The 16,701-nt window shown below is 42.6% G+C and overlaps 1 protein-coding gene across 1 annotated transcript in view; it reads left to right on the top strand.

Annotated features, from left to right (window-relative positions):
• Positions 1–16,701, top strand: part of kcnq1.2 (potassium voltage-gated channel, KQT-like subfamily, member 1.2) — a gene marked incomplete at its 5' end in the record, with an annotated part of 482,784 nt that overhangs the window by 65,205 nt on the left and 400,878 nt on the right. Inside the window, 3 exons of the mRNA XM_080737216.1 lie at positions 10,463–10,573; positions 11,077–11,172; positions 16,524–16,652. Coding sequence (XP_080593342.1) covers positions 10,463–10,573; positions 11,077–11,172; positions 16,524–16,652 — 336 coding nt within the window. The remainder of the gene's footprint in view (positions 1–10,462; positions 10,574–11,076; positions 11,173–16,523; positions 16,653–16,701) is intronic.

Here is a 16,701-nt window from a genome sequence, read left to right as displayed (position 1 = left end):
CTTTCCAGCTAACCAAATCGGTCCAAGTTGTCAATTTTGAATGGTCACCTATTTATGCGCATTAAAAAGCTACACTCCTTAAGTTTAATGTCCTTTTCCAAGGGAGAGAGAGATAATTGCAACTTGGACAACCAGGATTCGAACCCGGGTCTCCTGCTTGGGGAAACCAAGCAGGAGACCCACCAAGTAACACTTGCCATCAAGCAACCAATAGTTAAAGTAAAACATTACTGTATAGTTCCTAACATAACTCTATAGTTCCAAACATAACTCTATACTTCCAAACATAACTCTATAGTTCCAAACACTACTGTATATGTCCAAGCACTACTGTATATTTCCTTCCTCTTAATGGGTGTTGATGAATTGAAAGCACACACAATACATGAACCACGCGATGACGTCCAAGTGAGTTCAAAGAGCACCGTATAACTCTTTCAACGCTTTCTGTATTGACCACACTGGCTGCCCTGGTTAAAGGGATACAGTAGTTCACACAAAATGACACACTTTTTTCCCCCCTATCGATTACTCATCCCATTGAGACTCGAATTCATGGATATTCTTTTAGTTTTTGTTGCATTCCTAGGCCAGCAATTTGAGGAGACTCTTTTTGTCTCCATAAGGAGCAAACCAGGCTCTTTGTGTCTCCATAGGGAACCACTGCTGGTCATCAAATTATTGGCTTAGGAATGCGGCAAAAAGAGTCTCCACGGAGTGAGTAATCGATAGAAAAAGAAATCATTTTGGGGGTGAACTACTCCTTTAAGCAAACCATTCATCTCTTTATCCGTTATCATTCATTCTGCCCACTGGCTCTTCATCATCTATCTATAAATGCGAGAAGTCTCTGTCTGCGTGTCTGTCTGTTTGTAATCCGCGTATCTCGAGAACCGTTTGTCCCACCGGCTTCAGATTCGGCACGCGCGTTCCCCGCCGCCGCACGGAGTGCAGTGCCGGGCCTCGACCCGACCCGACTCACGGTTTTCCGAAACCGGCGCAAAACGTTCGGAATCTCCTTATGCGGAGCTGATTGTTGACATCAGGCTGTTCCGGAGGAAATCGGCGCAAGCGCTGACTCATTGTGACATCACTTCATAAAAGGCTCTGAGATCACGTACGCCACATGAGTCAACAAAAAATGCCATGGTTACGTATTCTGATGTTCCTATATGGGCATAAAAGGACACAGGCAAACATATGGTCAAAACGGCTCTTATGACAACAGGTATAATGGGGTTTGCATTAAAGGGTGGGGCATTCATTCCCTATTTCAAATTTGGCACGCACGTTCCCCGCCGCAGCAGGTAGTGCAGTGCCTGGCCTTGACCCGATCCGATACGCGATTTTCTGGAACCAGCACGAAAGGTTCGGATTCTGATGTCTGACATTAGGGTTTTCCGGAACCGGCACTGTGTCTGCATAGATCTCCATTTATGGGCATAAAATGGATGCAGACAGACAGATACGGATATCTCCATATATGAGCATAAATGGACACAGGCAAACAGATGGTCAAAGATCTCCATATATGGGCATAAAATGGACGCAAAAAGACAGATACAGATATCTCCATATATGGGCATAAATGGACACAGGCAAACAGATGGTCAAAACGCGTCCTATGACAACAGGTATAATGGGGTTTGCATTAAAGGGGGAACCAGCACTGTGTCTGCAATACAGAGATCTCCATAATGGGCATAAAGGGACACAGACAAACAGATACAGAGATCTCCATATATGGGCATGAAATGGATGCAGACAGACAGATACAGATATCTCCATATATGAGCATAAGGGGGTCTTTATACCAGGACGATTGGAAACGCTGCCGGTCTCGTTTTGGATTTATTACCCAAAAAACGTCGCGTTTACACCTTGTTGTTGGTTCGTTTTTCTTATACTACAAGTTGACAACGCATGAATTCAAGCAAAATGTGTCATGTTCCCAGCCTACATAGGCCTATACTGTGTATTTACCCTTCAACTATAAAATATAGGCCTATATTGTTTTTAATGAGACATGCTTTGTAATTAGGCTATGCTCCCAAATCCATATTATTATCATCTGTTCGCATATTCAATGAGTCCCGCAAAAGGAGGTTTTTAGCGAGGTGAAGTGAAACACCAACAAAAGTCACCTGGAAGATGAAGGTCGGAACATTTATAGCCTATGGAGCATATTTCTGGACATTATCTACGGGGATGGGCTATATTAAGTGAGTTCTGTCTTCTAGCTGCAACACAGAAGTATAACGCACCATGCGAGGCAACTAACGGAGTAGGCTAGCCTACAGAGGCACATATGGGTATGGTAGTCTACCATACCTTGATTACAAGGGAAAATAATAAAATGTACTTCTTAAAATAAATTCATCATGCCTGTTGCTAAGTATTGGCAACATGACTGTCTTGCATGCGTGCCTTGCACATGCAAGACCAGACAACAGTCATGTTGCCATACCTTAGCTCTTACTGAACTGACGCACTGCACTGGGATGCGGCGCAATGGAGGATGATGTGCCGTCGCCGTTGCAAAATAAACTAACGGAATAAATTAATGAACTGACGCCATACGCCACTGGCAGTCTGTTATTTCACTGGAAGTCACAATCATAGCCTTCCGTTATGGCTTTAAGTAAATTGCCTAGTTTGGAAGCAACATGCATGCCTTAAGAGGAGGCTAGACGCACTGGAGAGAAAAAGCGACATGATTTCTTTGACTGGAGGAGAGGGAGCGAGGATATGGAGGAAGTTTTTGTGATGGTCTCTGACTGACTGGACAGTTATGTTTATTCTGTCTGTCTGTCTGTCTGTCTGTCTGTCTGTCTGTCTGTCTGTCTGTCTGTCTGTCTGTCTGTCTGTCTGTGTCTGTCTGTCTGTCTGTCTGTCAGCAAGACTCAGCATATTACAATAACTCACTCATTACCTGAAGTCCGCTGCGTCTGTGATGTGGCGCGGTGCATGAAGAATTAATCCAGTATTTTTTGGTGAGAAGTTGAAAAAGGGGGACGCAAAATAGTCATTAATCATAGCTTTGCTTAGAATGGAATACCATAGCCTAATGGTTTAATTTAACTTTGCGGAGAGGAGAGCTGTTGCAACTCCGACAGGCCAGCTAGGGTACCAGCCCAGGTGCGACGACTTGTGCGTAATTAGACATTTTTAAAAGGCTTTCATATAGACTACTCCTGACATTTTTCAAATGAGGTTTGTGCTAATAGATCACTGGGCTATTTTCTGGGTTTTAATTAGGCCTACAACAACACAAATAATAATAATACATTTTCGGTTAGTCTGACAGACTGACACTTATATGCAGCAGGGGAAGGGGAGCAGAGGAGGGGGTGCTATGACATCATCGCACTCTCCCTCACGGCCGAATTCCGATATTACACCGTTGCGAAACTGATGCGAAACCGCAGAAATGCACTTTCAGAGCCGAATTCGGAAAAGTATCGGTTAGGGTCATGAAACCGCGTCTCCGTGTGTCAAAATGGCCGAATCAATAGTAAAAACTATCGTCTACAAAAAAATCGACCTCATGTAATGACCCCCTAAATGGACACAGGCAAACAGATGGTCAATACAGGTCCTACAGAGATCTCCATATATGGGCATAAAATGGACGCAGACAGACAGATAACTCCATATATGGGCATAAATGGACACAGGCAAACCGATGGTCAAAACGGGTCCTACAGAGATCTCCATATATGGACATAAAATGGACGTAGACAGATAGATATCCCCATATATGGGCATAAATGGACACACGCAAACAGATGGTCAAAACAGATCCTATGACAACAGGTATAATGGGGTTTGCATTAAAGGGCGGGGCATTCATCCCCTATTTATATCGTTCCCGAGTTGGCCAGGGCGCCGACTAGACGCTCGGCCGCGGCCGAGCTTCTAGTGTTGTAAATATGCAACGTTTTGGTGCAACAGTTCCTACACAGAGACCCAGGCGCCTCATTGCATGTTGTCTCCCGACGGGTGGAAACCTCTCATGTCCAAAAAAAACTGTAACTTCTGCAAAAAGTAGCAGAACTACAAGTACAAGCTCAAAACAAGTTTCGAGCTTGCGGAATCTGCTACTTTTTATGCGACGCTGTGGTGTGATCAAGTATGGTTTTAATTTACGGGAAAAAAAATGGAGATAAGAGGTTTCTGCCGCGGCAACAGCAGCAGCGATGCGTTGTGTGTGTGTGTGCATGTGTGTGTGTGTGCACATGTGTTTATGTGTGTGCGTTGTCCCTGCGTGGCGTCCCGGGCTCGGGTTTCCAGAACAGTTAATTAAACAGTTTGAATTGAAGGCGTGTGGTAATGAGAAACCTATGGCAGCCTTGTGCAGGGGATCAGCGCCGACCACAAAGCACGGCTAATAAACCTTTATTCACCTCTGGGCCCTTTTGGCTCAAAAGGCTTTTTTTCTTCTTTTTTCTTTTTTAGAGAGTGCCAGTATAAAGTGTCAGTTCCCTTAATTAAAAACTTTTAATTGTGGGGGATTGCTACCTTTTTTTTGTAACGAGGGTTAGAGAGGTCACGCGGGCGCTCCTTCAACCGCCACTCTCTATGGACGAGGTGAAGAAAAGCTGTTATTTGTGTTGTGTGTCGTACCGCACAATGAGGAGAAAAGAATCACGCGGTTTTGGGGGATTTGTAGCTTTTTTGTTTTTGGAGAGACCCGCGACTTGAGAGTCACAATAAGCTGTGGCAAACAGGGCTGGTTCTGTGGTGTGTGTGGGAGTTGTGTGTGTATCTGTGTTTTGGAAGTGTGTTTGTGTATCTGCATTTGAAAGCGTGCGTGCGTGCGTGCGTGCGTGCAGCCATGCACAGCATGCACTTCGTCCCTGTCGGTTGGATACCCCATGTGCCCAAAACTGTTTACTTCTCAGGATTCAAATGAAGAAATAGTAGAATTAGCAGATCTACAAGCTCAAAACGCAGTGCTTGGCACAGCACTTGGAGCTTGCGGATCTGCTGCTTTTGGTGCTTTTGTGTGACAAAAGGCTTCCATTTGGTAATGTGAGTTATTCGTGTTTTGTTCAGAGCACACACCAGACGAAAGACCATGGATATTAAATATGATGAAGATAGTTAAATAAAATATTGTAATTGCGATGCATATTTACTGTGACTTTGTTATGGTCAGACTGAAAGTACATTTTGTCAGGAGATGTAGTCGGCCCTTGGGTGTTTTAATATTGTCTAATGTGGCCCCCTTTGAAAAAGGTTTGGACACGCCTGCTGTTGTATGATCACCTAGGGGCGTTAAATTACAAAAAACAAAAACAAAAAAAAACAATACGTTTGAATGGTGGAGATAAGAGGTTTTTGCCTGACAACAACGACTGAAATATTTCCATGTGTGCTTGTTGGTGACACAAGAATTTCCTATATTCGTTTGTGTTTGTGGTTTCTGCGTGCGTCCATGCGTCTGTGCACGCATGGATGCATGCGTGTATATACGTGTGTGTGTCTTTGTAGTTTGTGTGTGTGTGTGTGTGTGTGTGTGTGTGTGTGTGTGTGTGTGTGTGTGTGTGTGTGTGTGTGTGTGTGTGTGTGTGTGTGTGTGTGTGTGTGTGTGTGTGTGTGTGTGTGTGTGTGTGTGTGTGTGTGTGTGTGTGTGTGTGTGTGCGCGTGCGTGCGTGCGTGTGTGTGTGTGTGCTCTGCAGTGAGTGGTAGATGATGATTGCTCTCACAGCGTGCTCTCTTCCCCTCTGCGTGTTTTCGTGCGGTGGGAAGTGCAGGTGCAGGGCACAGCTGGAGAACGGGCCAATGCCATGATTCATATCCTTCCCTCTTTGTCCTGCAATCTCTCTCTGTCTCTGTCTCTCTCTCTCTCTCTCTCTTTCTTCCGTGTTTTTCTGTCTTTCTCTCTTAATGCCAAATCTTCCGTTACTGGCGGGCAGAAACCTCTTATCTACGCGTGTTAACTTTTTCGTAATTAATGCCATACTTGATCATACTACAGCGTTAGACAAAAGCATCAAAATCAACAGATCCACAAGCTTGAAACGCGTTTTGGGCTTGTAGATCGTCTGCTTTTGCCGCTTTTAGAATTTTTATCCTGAAAAGTAACAGTAACAGTTTTGGACATACAGTACAGTTTGGTTTCCACCCAACATAGAAGGTTAACTCCGTCACATGACCGTGCCGCGTGGCCTGTAGATCTGCTGTTTTCGCCATGCGAGAGATTATAAATGAGGCATATATATAACTCTCCCCTCTCCTCTCGTCTTTATCCTTTTACCAAACTGACGTATTTTATTTTTTCCTCAGTCATGTGTGTACTGTATATCTCACAACGCAAACACATAGAGCCGATGGATTATTACATCTCTGCAAGGTGGAAGTCCAAAACATATCGACGCGATCAAAACTCGTCGCTTTTTGGGAGGTTTTACCACTTAGGCCTTATTCGTCACTGTCTGGCCAAAACCTCTCTTGACTCCATTTTACATTTTTTTTGGCATACATCAGGGCTATTGAACACCCTTTACTGTACATCTGAGTGTTGGTTAAAATAATATTGAACCAATGGAAAGTAGTAAAAAGCCCTTTGGTCAAAAGCTCCTAACTCCACTTGAGCTCATTTTTCCGAAAATGAACATTCTGGAGTTGGGAGGTTTCGGCCCGACAGCAGGGTGTCGGGTGGAAACCTCATTATGTCCCAAAAAGCTTTTCAGGATTTAAATTCAAAAATTTAGCAGATCTACGAGCTCAAAACAAGCGTGTAGATCTGCTACTTTCGATGCTTTCGTGTGGCGCTGTAGTTATGATCAGTAGGTTGTTGGTTTAGCCTACACAAATATGGAGTTAAAAGCTTTTTGACCGACAGCAATGGTCTGGTACGTTGCTTTTCCACATGGATGGATTTATTCCTCAACCTATCCCTTCATGCAGAAAAGATGTGCACGCACGCACACACACACACACTCGCACATGCACACACACACGCACACCTACTCCATGCCTTAACCCCGATAAGTCCTCCAGACTAGAAGCGTCTGACCTTTGTGTCGACATGAAGAGGTTTGCTACCTCCACACACACACACGCACACACGCACGCACACACACACACACACACACACACACACACACACACACACACACACGCACACTTTGACTATAACCCCCTGAACCTTCAATGTCAGGGGGTGTTTTCAAGTGTGGGTGTGCATTGTTTAGTCATCGGATTTGTGGAACTGGAGGGATTAAATCGGCCCCCGGTCTTCTTCTTCTTCCATGGCTCCTCGACGTTACAACCCCTGAACCGCCCCGCCCTCGCTCCTCCTCCCGCGGCCGCAAAGCTCCTTTTAAGCTCTCAAATACCTGGAACGCGCCCGAGTCGCGTTAGATTTTAACCACTTTAACCATGATTTTATGCTTTAACTATTGAAAAATAGCAGATATACAAGCTCACAGCGCGGCACCGAGTGCCGCGCTGCGAGCTTGTAGATCTGCTATTTTTGAAAAATCGTGAAAATGTGTGCAAGTCTTTGAACATCTTTGACCCGAGCTTTGACCCGACTTCTAAATCCTTCTTCTAAATCATGTTGTTCTCAAACCTTTTCATGTCAAGGACCCCCGAAATTACATGTATTTGGCCGCGGACCCCCATCTCAAAATATGTTGTTCCAGGGACCCCCAGAAGCAAATATTTGAGTTACAAATATTCGCTTTTAAATAGATATATTCAAATACTTGCAAAAAAAAATCTTGATTTTTCAAAAATAGCAGATCTACAAGCTCGCAGCGCGGCACTCGGTGCCGCGCTGTGAGCTTGTATATCTGCTATTTTTCAGTAGTTAAAGCAGTCAATAATCGTAGGCCTAAATGGGTTAAGTATCTCACCTTACATCAGGCCTGCTTTGTGTTAGCGGTGGTACAGCGGACACCCACTGTAAGCCAAGTACAACCCCTGAATGTGTCACAATTGGCTCGGCTTTCAGAGTGGGTGTACATGCAAATGGGAGGGGGGGGGGGGGGGTTGTCAGGCAGAAACCTCTTATCTCCCATATTCTAACCATTTTGTGTTTTTTTATAAATTACCGGCCTACTTTGATTACACTACAGCGTCTTGAAACGCACTGCGAGGCGACGTGTTTCGAGTTTGTGGATCTTGCTACTTTTGTTGCTTTTGAATAACACTCCTGTTTGAAATGTACAGTAGGCCTATAAAGGGGTGAAGTGGGTAATAATGAATGTTTTGGATCATCATCAAAATCTACAAAGTAACTAGAAACTAAAGTGTTCAAATAGATGTAGTGGAGTAAAAGTAAAAGTACAGAAAATTGGAAATATTCAAGTAAAGTACAAATACCTAAATAATTGTAGGCCTACTTAAGATAATTTAGATAATAACTATAATTAGATAATGTTCTAACTTACTAATAATCTAACTTTATTAGATAAAGTACAGTACATAAGTAAATGTACTTAGTTACTTTACATCACTGGTTTGGTACATAAGAGCTTTCCACCCGGCAGAGACGACATGCAAATGTGTGGGGGGGTATTTCTCCTCTCCTCTCCTCTCCTCTCCTCTCCTCTCCTCGCCTGGTGGATTCCTATGCTCACTGAGGATTAGCGTGGAGAGGGGGGAGGAGGGGGACCACCACCACCCAGGGGTGTCACACCAAATCCTGGGCCCTGGGTACAAGGATTCACTGCGGGCCCCTCATGAATGTTCTACATAGGGGGAGGGGGTTTAACCCATTTAGACTGCTGGGAACTCATTATTATGCTTTGTTGTGTGCTTTAACTATTGAAAAATCACTGCGAGCTTGTAGATCTGCTATTTTTGAAAAGTCGTAAATATTTCAAATCCTTCTAAGGTTTTTTTTTTTATGTTTCTATGTCAGTGATGCTCAAACCTTTTCATGTGAAGGACCTCCAAAATGATATGTATTTGGCCACGGACCCCCATCTCAAAATATTTAGTTCCAGGGACCGCCCCAGAAGCAAAATTTGAGTTACAAATGTTCGCTTGAAAAATACATATATTCAAAGATTTGCACACATTTTCACTACTTTTCAAAAACATCTACAAGCTTGCAGCCGCGCTGTGAGCTTGTATATCTGCTATTTTTCAATAGCTAAAGTATAAAATAATGAAGGCCCTTCCACCTTGGGCCCTAGTAACTTGGTCCCACTTTCCCCCCCCTTGTGACGCCCGTGCCACCGCGGCCCCGGCGGTCATCATCACAGACACTCATTGAAGCGCAAGGCCGAAAGGCTCTGATGAACTTTCACTCTATTGTCTAAAAACAAAAACCCCGGCCGGGCGGCACAATAAAGAGAGACCTCGGAGCGAGGAGAGGGAGGACGCTTTGTTAGCTGGGCAGGCGGGGGAATTTTAATCACCCACTGCAAAGTTCATTAAAAACCATAAAGAGACCGTTCTACTCTGAACTGCCGTAATAATACGGACGAAAGCTCATGAAAATGTATTTCGGTTCCAGATTCTCTGTGTGCCGTCAAGTTTGTTTGGCGAGGTCGTTAACGTCAAGATGCTATTTTTGTTGTCCAGTTCAGTTGGTTCTCAAACTGTCTTCATGTGAAGGACCCCCAAATTAAAGTGTATAGTGTATTTGGCCGCGGAAAAAGGTTTTGTTTCAGGGAACGATATTTTTCAAATATTTTCAGAAAATAGCAGTACATCATCTCACATCGACCAATCAATCAATCAATCAGTGTGACATGTGAGCATATAGATCGGGTATTTACGCTGTTTTTGAAAGTTTTCGAACATTGTTTTTTTTTTTTACACATACCCAAAATAGACATGCCGGCTATTGCAAAATGACTGCATGAATGCATGCTTTGAGAGGGTGTTTCATTCTCTTACCACCAGTGTTGGTTTTGACAGCAAATTCAGTTTTAGTGATAGTCTTTTGAATAAAATGTAATTTAGTTTTAGTCATATTTTAGTCACCTGAAAAGTATTAGTTGTAGTCGAATTTTAGTCGACTAAATATCATAAGATTTTAGGCGACTAAATACACAGTTGATTTAGTCAACTGAAATGTATTTTGGTAGGCCTTGATGGCATCGTAATGACTGATTTTACACTTGGTTATGTGCTGAAAATAGCAGATCTACAAGCTCACAACGCGTCGCAGCAGTTGTGAGCTTGTAGATCGGCTATTTTCAGCACGCAACACCTGAGAGCAACCACATAAAATGACTCTCTTCTCCACTAGTCCCTCCCTAAAGTTTTAGTTTGGTTTATATTTTGTTGACGAAATTGTCAATGTATTTATCTTAGTTTTAGTCACCACAGCTTAGTTTTCGTTTAGTTTTCGTCAGTGAAAAAAACACAGTTGACAAACATTTTTCGTCATAATCAACACTGCTTACCACTGTTATCATGAGTCAGAGAGAGAGAGAGAGAGAGAGAGAGAGGTTGACTCTGTGAGTGTCCTGTGTTCTCTCTGTGTCCTCAGGTGACCGTCACCACCATCGGCTACGGGGACAAGATTCCTCAGACGTGGATCGGCAAGGCCATCGCCTCCTGCTTCAGCGTCTTCGCCATCTCCTTCTTCGCCTTGCCTGCCGTAAACATAACACATAAATACATATTATGTTTGCAGCCATGCCTGCTTTAATTCCGAGAGCGAGAGAGAGAGTTTAAAATGTCATTTCAATTCATGTAGTAGTGAGATTTTTACAGTTTTTTTTTTTTCATCTTCGTCACTACAGTGGTTCTTTTCATGTCAAGGACGCCTAAACCAATATGTATTTGGCCGTGATAAAAACACACAGTTTGAATTCCTACATGCTACCGTTCAGTCAGTGTTGTTTTTGACAGCAAATTTTGATTTAGTTTTAGTCATAATTTATTCACCTGAAAATTATTAGTTTTAGTCTAATTTTAGTCGACTAAATATCATACGATTTTAGGCGACTAAATCTACAGTTGATTTAGTCAACTGAAATGTATTTCGGCAGGCCTTGATGGCATCATAATGACTGCTTTTACACTTGGTTGTGTGCTGAAAATAAATCTACAAGCTCACTGTCAGTAGATTGACGGAGGTGTGTTTGTTTTGTTCCTCAGGGTATCCTGGGCTCAGGCTTTGCCCTGAAGGTGCAGCAGAAGCAAAGACAGAAACATTTCAACAGACAGATTCCTGCTGCAGCCTCCCTCATCCAGGTACACGCACGCACGCACACATTCACGCACACATGCACACACGTTTGGACCTGACTCTCAGTGTCAGACGTCCTTGGTGGTCCCGTGACCCAACGTTGAGAACCCAGCGGTCTAAAAATGGGTGTCTATGTTTCATAAACACAGACACAGTCGTCAGTATCCACGACAACTGAGCTGGTTGTCAAAGCCCAAACAGCAGGCAGTAAAGTACGTCCACATTGCAGCCAGTGTCCAATGTCATAGTTGGATGGTTTATTATGGAATTTAATTTGTGGTTCTCGTAAGAGACTAGACACTGGTATATCACCAGGGCTACCCAGGGTTATTGCGTGCTTGAAATAGGCACAAAAATGCTATATTCGGGCGAGAGAGTGTACAAAGTGAACAAATTCCATTCCTACACTCTGAGTTGCAGGCCGTGGAGGTCCAAGCCACCGCTGCATTCAGTTAAATTGTTTATAAGTTGGCCTGTTGTTTTTTTACTCCACAACAGCAAGTCGTCCGGCTGCTAGTCTATCCTATGTACACTGTTCATTTAAAACACTTAACCCATTCATTAAGACCTGATAAATAAATAAAATACTTAAAAATGTCTTCTAAACGGTTTTCTTTATCTGTGGTGCTCAAAGTTTTTAATGTCAAGGACCCCTAGAATTATATATATTTGACTGCGGACCAACATCTCAAAATATTTTGTTCCAGGGACCCCCCAGAAGCAAAGATTTGCAAAAAAATATATGATTTTTCAAAAATTATGCTTTAACTACATAGTTAAAGCATAAATAGTTAAATAGTTAAAGCATAAAATAATGGTTAACCCATTTAGGCCTGAACACATTATGACGCAATATTTTATGCTTTAAATATTAAAAAAATAGCAGATATACAAGCTCACAGCGCGGCACCGAGTGCCGCGCTGCGAGCTTGTAGATCTGCTATTTTTGAAAAATCGTGAAAATTAGAATTTTGACCCGATTCTATAAGTGTCTTTTGAATCCTTCTAAGGTTCTTTTGAAAAACCTATGTTTCCATGTCAGCAATCTGGCCAGCCATCGTCAAAGAAAAGGTCCTTTTCACTTAACTGGAGCTCAGTTAGTCTGTTCTTGAGAGACTACTATGTCAGTGGTTCTCAAACCTTTTCATGTGAAGGACCCCCAAAATGATATTTATTTGGCCACGGACCCGCATCTCAAACTATTTAGTTCCAGGGACCACCCAGAAGCAAAATTTGAGTTACAAACGTTTGCTTTGAAAATACATATATTCAAAGATTTGCACACATTTTCACGACTTTTTCAAAAATAGCAGATCTACAAGCTCGCAGCGCGGCACTCGGTGCCGCGCTGTGAGCTTGTAGATCTGCTATTTTTCAATAGTTAAAGCATAAAATATTGCGTAATAATGTGTTCAGGCCTAAATGGGTTAAAGTAATAATGCGTAATAATGCGTTCCAGGTCTTAATGGTAATTTAAATACCTACTACAGCACAGTGGTTTTCAACCTTTCTCATGTCAAGGACCACCAAAATTATTTGTATTTGGCTGCGGACTCCCATCTAAAAAAAATAACGATATTGTGCCAGCTGGGACCTCCAGAAGCAAAGTTAAAGTGTTTAAAGGTCCATGAAACGCAAAATCACTTTTTCTATAAATATATATTATATCAATGAGTCACTTGTGATAGGGAGCAGTGATATGGTTCAATTTGCCCATAGGCTTGGGGATTCAGAGCTTTCTGCTGTCTCTCTAGCTATTTCTGTGTACTTCCAGTTTCTAGGTCAAAAAGAAATCTTTGGCGCCACTCATTAAATATTAGCTATCACTGTTCTATTGTGTAATGTGACGTAGGCATATCTAATTAATATTAACGTTTGTTTTACAGAGTCGTATCAAGGGGGGGGCGTGGTTTCACTGTATGCTTGTTTCAGCCAGAGAGAAGAGCAGGCGCTGTCAACAGACAGTTACACTGTGTGGTGCCTGTGTTATTTGTTCTGTGTAGTGTAGTGTAGTGTGTGTGTGTGTGTGTGTGTGTGTGTGTGTGTGTGTGTGTGTGCGTGTGCGTGTCGTGACAGTGCACGCACACACACACACAACGTCCACACACGAAAAATAGCAGATCTACAAGCTCACAACGCGTCGCGAAAGCGACGCGTTGTGAGCTTGTATATCGGCTATGTATGTAGCCTAGCTAGCTAATAGCCGTAGAGCCGAAACCAACGTGTTTACATGAGAAGCTTCTGCTGCTACGGCTGTTAGCTAGGCTACATAGCTACATAGCAGATATACAAGCTCAGTTGTGAGCTTGTAGATCTGCTAGTTTTCGTGTGTGGACGTTGTGTGTGTGTGCGCGCACTGTCACGACACACACACACACACACACACACACACACACACACACACACACACACACACACACACACACTACACAGCAAATAGCTATAGCGCTAGCCTAGCGTCCATTCTTCATTGGTTCCGTACGTGGTCCAGAGCTGGAGAAAGTTTGTCCATGGATAAAAGCTCAGACAGCTTGTTTGTAAAATACCTGCACATTTTAATTGGTTATAGAACATGGAGTTGCCGAATCTTTATACTTTTTACACCTCCAATGGCTGGTTTTAAAAAATGTTTCCGAAATGGAAAAGCAACAAGTGACCACTGCTGACAGCTTCGCTCTGTGTCTCTCTGATAGAAGACGCATTACTCCGCCCCCTCCCCCCACAACGGCAGATAACCACGCCTACATTTCAGATTTCTTTTCATGTTCTGAAATCCCATAAAACAAATTAGAGGCGGGGTTTCATGCTCCTTTAATTAAGGAGGCACACAGTGTGCCCCAGGGGGGTCCCCGCATGATTTTGGGTGGGTACCAAGATGACAGTGAAGTGGCAGTTGAAGGACTTTTAAGACCTTTTTAATACCTCAAGAAAGAAAGAAAAGATAACATTCCATTACTGCATCAAAAGTAATCAACAAACTACGTTAGCCAAATTGTCAAATAATATAAGAGGCAAAAATACATTGTGTGCAGTTGATTGTGTTGGGTGGGTGTGTGTGAGTGAGTGTGATTGTGTTTGTGTGTGTTGTGCGCACGCACACTCACAAACAGACTAGCCTCTCCACTTGCTTCTGCCATGTAATGTAGCCCTACTTCAGGCCAGCCTGATTCATGATTCATCAGGCTGGCTGACTTACGTAAGTTAAAGAGAAACAAACAACAACATACGTAAGGAGGAAATAAAAAAGACCAAATAAAAAAAAGCTAAAGCTGTAAAGACATTTCTTTTAATAGTGTGTTATGATTTTATGCCGATCTTAGCTCTTCATATGTATAGCGCATGAGGATGACCGGATTAGAAGAAGAAAAAAACAACAAACGCTTCTAGATTTAATAGCTTTTTTGTTTTGTTTTTGACTACAGTATAGTTGTAGTGAGTGCTTTACAGTCCACCTGTTGTTGTCCCATAGTTACTCTGTAAACAGTAGGTACATGACGGGCAGTTAAATGAAGCAGTATTTGTTCCCGTCCTGTTCACTGTAATTATGGGGGTTGGTAGTACAATGTAGCAAGAACATCTTGTGTCTGCGTGCATGTGTATGCATGCATGCATGCGTGTATATGCGTGGGTCCGTGCGCACCTGTGTGTGTGTGTGTGTGCGTGAGTGAGTGTGTTTTGTGAGGTGACGGTTGGTCCAACCCCCAGGAAATTACTTCATTTTATAGCCCTCATATCTGGTGCTTACAACATAAGTATGGTAAACACCGTGGTAAGCAGCCATTAACTCTCAAATACCTGGAACGGTGCCCGAGTCGCATTAGATTTTAACCACTTTAACCATTATAGTATGCTTTAACTTTAGAAAAATAGCAGATATACAAGCTCACAGCGCGGCACCGAGTGCCGCGCTGCGAGCTTGTAGATCTGCTATTTTTGAAAAATCTTGAAAATGTGTGCAAGTCTTTGAATGTCTTTGACCCGATCTTTGACCCGACTTCTAAATCCTTCCTCTAAATCAGTGGTTCTCAAACTTTTTCATGTCAAGGACCCCCAAAATTACAGGTATTTAGCCACGGACCCCATCTCAAAATATGTTGTTCCAGGGACCCCCCAGAAGCAAATATTTGAGTTACAAATGTTTGCTTTTAAATAGATATTTTCAAAGACTTGCAAAGAAAAATCATGATTTTTCAAAAATAGCAGATCTACAAGCTCGCAGCGCGGCACTCGGTGCCGCGCTGTGAGCTTGTATATCTGCTATTTTTCAATGGTTAAAGCAGTCAATAATCCTAACCCTAAATGGGTTAATACACCCGTAGCCCAGTGGTTCCTAAACAGTGTGTCGAGGCACTCACACGATTGTGCCGCCAGACAAGTCCAGGTGTGCCTTTGTTTTGCCACAACTACAGTCATTATTTCACAACTATCCCTGTAACGGTGTAATTGGTGAGCTGTAATCGTGTGTTAGTTGTGTTGCCGTTTATGGATTAAAAGTCTCAGTGTTTCATCATGAATCTCTGTGCCAGTTACCAACTTTTAGCTGTATTCATTTTCCAAACATTTCGACCTGTCCGCTGGATGGTTTTTTGATTGACTGTGAACTAATACTTTATTCTTCCGAAATGTAAACAGGACGTGGTACAGTAAGACATTAAGGCTGAAAGGATAACACAAAAAAGTCCTGTGGACTTCTTTTCCTAAGTATTCAATTAATCAACATAACAGATTTAACACAATAATAATACATGTCATCAACAAATACAGACACTATATGATAGGGAATTCACGAATACTAAAAAACAGGTGATTTTTAGTATTCTAATTTGAATACCTCAAAGTATTCGAATAGTCGAATATTTGACAGGAAATATATATATATATATATATATATATATATATATATATATATATTTTTTTTTTCATCCAGTAAAAACAAGACATTTTCGGCCTAGTAGTGACAGTTGCATTAGCTGGCTCTTCCTCCATCATGACATGGAGTTTGCCAGCTGGACGCTGTTTTTCCCACTGGCAATTAGTCATGGGAGACGAAACGTGACGCTTGACTTCAGTATAGAGCATTAACAAATCCACCAGGGGCATTGACAACTCATTCTTATGACTTCTTATTTAGCCAAGCTGTATAAACCATGAAGAAATTATATTTCTATTAAAAAAAATAACCAAATATTCGACTTCGGTGAACAATGTCGAATAGTGACTTTGATGTTCGAATATTCAGTGAATGCCCTACTATATGAACAAAAGAGAAACACTATATGTACGAAGGGTGAAAAAGGACAAACGGCGGCAGTGAATGACGCCTCCTTTTCGATGGGTTTTCTCCTGTGCTCCTCAGACCCTGTGGAGGTGCTACGCCGCGGAGAAGGAGGAGGGTTGTCCTGAAACGTGGAAGATGTACACCATGACCTCCGACGTCCCCACCCCGGACCCCGACAGCCCATGTGTCAGGAGAATGGCCCTATCGGTAAGAGAGATCCTACCATGTGTCAGGAGAATGGCCCTATCGGTAAGAG

The sequence above is a fragment of the Nannobrachium achirus genome, assembly GCF_963921795.1.
Source record: "Nannobrachium achirus genome assembly, chromosome: 11".
Taxonomy (NCBI): domain Eukaryota; kingdom Metazoa; phylum Chordata; class Actinopteri; order Myctophiformes; family Myctophidae; genus Nannobrachium; species Nannobrachium achirus.
This window is presented reverse-complemented; position numbering and strand designations above follow the sequence as displayed.